This window comes from Physella acuta, unplaced genomic scaffold, assembly GCF_028476545.2.
Source record: "Physella acuta isolate Inbredline_101_S28 unplaced genomic scaffold, ASM2847654v3 ptg000065l, whole genome shotgun sequence".
Lineage (NCBI taxonomy): Eukaryota > Metazoa > Mollusca > Gastropoda > Physidae > Physella > Physella acuta.
This window is the reverse complement of record NW_026731585.1, coordinates 561,978-566,991: the sequence shown is the minus strand read 5'-3', so window position 1 is coordinate 566,991 and position 5,014 is coordinate 561,978. Positions and strand designations below refer to the sequence as shown.

Below are 5,014 nucleotides of genomic sequence, written 5' to 3'. Positions count from 1 at the left end.
AAACACTAACACCCCCCTTTCCCCTAACCACGACCCTACACCCCCCCCCCCCCCCCCCCCCCCGTGAAAGCAGCCTCCTCTTAGTTATTTCTTAGTTACCTCCTGTAAGTTTAAAATGGAACTAAATTATCTGCCCCTAATAGAAACCCGGCTCTACGGCTTTACGATTTGTAAACATTTAGCTTTGTAAACATTTAGCGTTACCACAGCTCACCAGACAATGTGGGGGTGAGGTGGGGGTGGTAGTGATAGTGATAGAGAGAAAGAGAGGGGACTGCAAGGAGGCACTTGCAGCTTGTTTTCTAACGGCTCCCAGAAGAGAATTATATACATAGATTCTGAGCAATACAAAAGAGTTGGCTTTTTTTTTAGAAACAAATTTCGCTCTTAAAAAATTATTTGTTTTTGCCTCAAACAATCTGATAATTGGACAAAAAAAACTGGATTAATATTGCAAAGGACGGACTAGATAACGAACCGGACAAGGGACATAATTAATACTGTTAGAGTAAAATACAAAGGGGGAGAAACTCTTGTTCCCTTGTTTCTTTTGAATCCGACTGGAATAGGTGTAGTGGTGGGTTTTGGTGATGTGATCTGTGACCTTCCGGTCTGTGACGTAACATGTTGAGTTGTGGGAGGTGTTGTCACCGGAACACATCGATCATTGATGACCTCCATGTCGTCATACTTGCAGCAGACGGTGTTGTTGAACCCGCTGCACTTCCGTTTTTCATAGTTGAGGTACTGTTGGCTGCCCAGCCCGCACACGTCACAGTTCCTACACTCCCAGTCACACCTGTCTGTACCTGCAGACCTGTACAAGCCATCCAGACACAGAATGTTCGTGTCTCGTGTTGCGCTGCACTTCTCTTCCACTCTCTCGTTCTGTAACATAGTTTTTGTTACATCAATACATGCTTGAAATTTAAAAAAAAAATACATAATAATGAATTTTTACAAATGATTTGCTGTTCTTTTCCATTTCTATTTGTACGTGTGTTTGTTGTTGTATTTTATTTAGCGTGTGAACTTTGCATCCGTGTAAAACAGCTGTTATGGAGAGTAAAAGCCTTAGAGAAATCGTCAGGAAACTTACACTGTTATGGAGAGTAAAAGCCTTAGATCGTCAGGAAACTTATACTGTTATGGAGAGTAAAAGCCTTAGATCGTCAGGAAACTTACACTGTTATGGAGAGTAAAAGCCTTAGATCGTCAGGAAACTTACACTGTTATGGAGAGTAAAAGCCTTAGATCGTCAGGAAACTTACACTGTTATGGAGAGTAAAAGCCTTAGATCGTCAGGAAACTTACACTGTTATGGAGAGTAAAAGCCTTAGATCGTCAGGAAACTTACACTGTTATGGAGAGTAAAAGCCTTAAATAGATCGTCAGGAAACTTACACTGTTATGGACAGTAAAAGCCTTAGATCGTCAGGAAACTTACACTGTTATGGAGAGTAAAAGCCTTAGACACATCGTCAGGAAACTTACACTGTTAAGGAGAGTAAAAGCCTTAAATAGATCGTCAGGAAACTTACACTGTTATGGAGAGTAAAAGCCTTAGAGATATCGTCAGGAAACTTACACTGTTATGAAGAGTAAAAGCCTTAAATAGATCGTCTGGAAACTTACACTGTTATGGAGAGTAAAAGTCTTAGAAAGATCGTCAGGAAACTTACACTGTTATGGAGAGTAAAAGCCTTAGATCGTCAGGAAACTTACACTGTTATGGAGAGTAAAAGCCTTAGAGAAATCGTCAGGAAACGTACACTGTTATGGAGAGTAAAAGCCTTATAGAAATCGTCAGGAAACTTACACTGTTATGGAGAGTAAAAGCCTTATAGAAATCGTCAGGAAACTTACACTGTTATGGAGAGTAAAAGCCTTAGATCGTCAGGAAACTTACACTGTTATGGAGAGTAAAAGCCTTAGAGAAATCGTCAGGAAACGTACACTGTTATGGAGAGTAAAAGCCTTATAGAAATCGTCAGGAAACTTACACTGTTATGGAGAGTAAAAGCCTTAGATCGTCAGGAAACTTACACTGTTATGGAGAGTAAAAGCCTTAGAGAAGTCGTCAGGAAACTTACACTGCTATGGAGAGTAAAAGCCTTAGATCGTCAGGAAACTTACACTGTTATGGAGAGTAAAAGCCTTAGAGAAGTCGTCAGGAAACTTACACTGCTATGGAGAGTAAAAGCCTTAAATAGATCGTCAGGAGACTTACACTGTTGGGCTGCAGACAAGTCTCACACATCTCGTACTCCAAGCTCGCCATCTTGGTGGTCATGAACGTGCCCTCTGGACATGGACGGCAGGTATGTGATGACGTGTCCTTGTACACACCCGCCCCGCATGTCAGAGGTGGGCTTGAAGACAAAGCCTGTGGGTTACCCTGTGGGGGGAGCTGTCTGGAAGGGATGTCTGGGTCACATTCGGCCCGGGCTACAGCATACACAGCTGCTGACACCAACATCACACACGGCATCACGTTATTTTGGACCATTTCCTGACGACACAAATTGAAAACGTGAATTCTTTTTTCATTTTAAAAGACTAGCAGCATACCCCCGGCACTGCCGGGGTTTTTGGTAATATATACAATTTTCAATTTAATGTCAATATGCAACTAAACATAACCCCAACCGTAATTGTAAACTTAAACACAAACATAACCCTATATCTATCCCATCCCTAAAACTATCCCTATCCCTATCACTATCAATATCAATTTCACTCTCCCCATCCCAATCAGCATCCCTATCTCTTTTCCTATCCGTAATGTATCATACTTATCATTAGTATCATCATTATTCGTAAACTTATCCTTATTATCCTGACCCGTATACTTAAAGTCATGCTTATAATGCTTATCATCTTTAAGCGATTTTTTATCCTTATCGCCCTCCCTATAGTAAACCTAATCGTTTCCCTATTTCTGCCCATGAGCCCTTTCCTTGCCGTTTTTTTCCTAACCCTTTTTATTTTCTTTATTGCTATCCCTCTCACCTACCTAAACCTGTAACTATCACTATTTCTATCCATATTCAAATCCCAAATAAAATATGACGTAAGCTGAATGCGTAAATTAATTTACAACACGTTACTTATAGTTGGCCTACTTTAACACTTAATTAAACACAAACTCCAATCTACTATGTGCTTTTACTCACATAACTCAAATAATTATCTCAAATAATTAACTCAAATAATTAACTCAAATAATTAACTCAAATAATTAACTCAAACAATTAACTCAAATAATTAACTCAAATAATTAACTCAAATAAATAACTCAAATAATTAACTCAAATAATTAACTCAAATAATTAACTCAAATAATTAACGTATCTTGCAATACACCACCGCTATAATTGCCACATATTTTATTCACGTTAATTTTTTTAACTCACCAATCTTAACGGAGCAGTATGATTAACCAAGTCTATTTTTAATCATTTCAAAATGTAATAACACCCAATCTCAATCTAAACTTAGTGTCATACCCATTTCAACTTACCTTAACTCTAGAATAACAAAAACCGAATCCAACTGTTAATGTATCGTAATACTAACTAACTTAATTTAATTTATGATAAACAAAATAATTGGTATACAATGCATCTTTGTTGGGCTTTTAAATTAAATAAAATAAAAAGTAGAACCCGATTTCTAATTTTTAAAACTTTTTAATTATCTTTGTATCTTTAGCTCGATTTTATATCAGTTATAAAGAAATGCTAAATAGATAAACACAGAAGTCTATATATAGGATATGCCACACCGTGTAGTACTAGTGCTGAGCGCCACGCTTAAAAAAATCACATTAATAAGCACTTAATAGGGGGGGGGGGCTTTATTTCTGGCTCCGCTACTGGGGTGTATGTTCGTGTATGTGTTATTTTTGACTTGACTTACTCGATTAACTCCTCTTTGCTCCTGATGGAACAGGGCCTCAACAAAGCTCGTCCATTTTGTCCTGTTCCCGAACAAGGCCTCAACAATAATCTTTCCATTTGTCCTGTTCCCGACTATTGATTTTGCTATCTCCCTAGAAATCCCTGCTCTCTTCACTTGTTCAGGTAGACTCCGCCTCCAGGTCTATCTTGGGCGTCCTCTTTTCCTCTTTCCCATGGGGGTTCCACTCAAGCGTCTGGCGTGTCACATTAGAGCGAGCCTTTTTCAGCGTGTGACCCACCCAGCGCCACCTCCTCCTTAATTTTACTTCCATAGGTTCCTGCATTGTCCTTCTATACTCGGCACTTTCTTATTGTTTGCGATATCTGTGTATTAGATGTGTCTGTCACTGCTCGTTGTACCCTCGCTACAAGGAAGTAAGTCTACACTATATACCGATACCGTTTAACATAGTTTACACCGAGATCTAGACCCAGTTTATTAACCGTGTTCTTGTTTTTATATCTCGACACGGTGTACCCTAAGATAGTTAACCTCCTGTTTAACTGTGTTGTTGTTTTCATATGTCAGTAAAACTCGCCTTCTATCCACCTTTATCAACTCCTCAAATTTGTTTATGCCAAAACAAAAGACCATAACTATTATTAGCCTATCAAGTAGAAACTATTTTAAAAACTTAGAATACATAACACCTGTATAACACCAGCCTAATAAATAGGCCCTATGTCTTATTCAAAACAATAAAAATATTCCATTAAAAGTTCGGACTATCAACACACCTAAATCAAAGTTATCAACTTACCTATAGTTTTTATCAGCTGATCACGAGCCAGGTCTCTTTAAGTGTGCTGCTAACATAGCAATGACACGGATGACTCAGCAAAAGCGACAGGTACAGGTACGTATGTCTTTAACACCTATGATCTATATCCTGGTCATGTACACAGATGTAGGCACCCAGTTCCACTTTTAAACCGTGACGTTTGTTCCGTGTAACAAGTCTTACAGGGAGATCATTGGAGCAAACTAATCCCTGCGGGAAATATCTCCGCCACAAGTTGGTCTATAGATCAGAACTAAGCGGACCATAAAA

General features: G+C 38.9%; 1 protein-coding gene across 1 annotated transcript; it reads right to left on the bottom strand.

The window, feature by feature from the left end:
- Positions 1-335: 335 nt before the first annotated feature.
- LOC131951389 (uncharacterized) lies at positions 336-2,506 on the bottom strand. The gene is made up of 2 exons (XM_059313790.1): positions 2,231-2,506; positions 336-888 (listed from the first exon to the last, which is right to left on the bottom strand). The coding sequence occupies exons 1-2, from the start codon at positions 2,489-2,491 to the stop codon at positions 466-468; spliced, it is 684 nt and encodes a 227-aa protein (XP_059169773.1). The 5' UTR covers positions 2,492-2,506; the 3' UTR covers positions 336-465.
- Between the last annotated feature and the right edge of the window lie 2,508 nt (positions 2,507-5,014).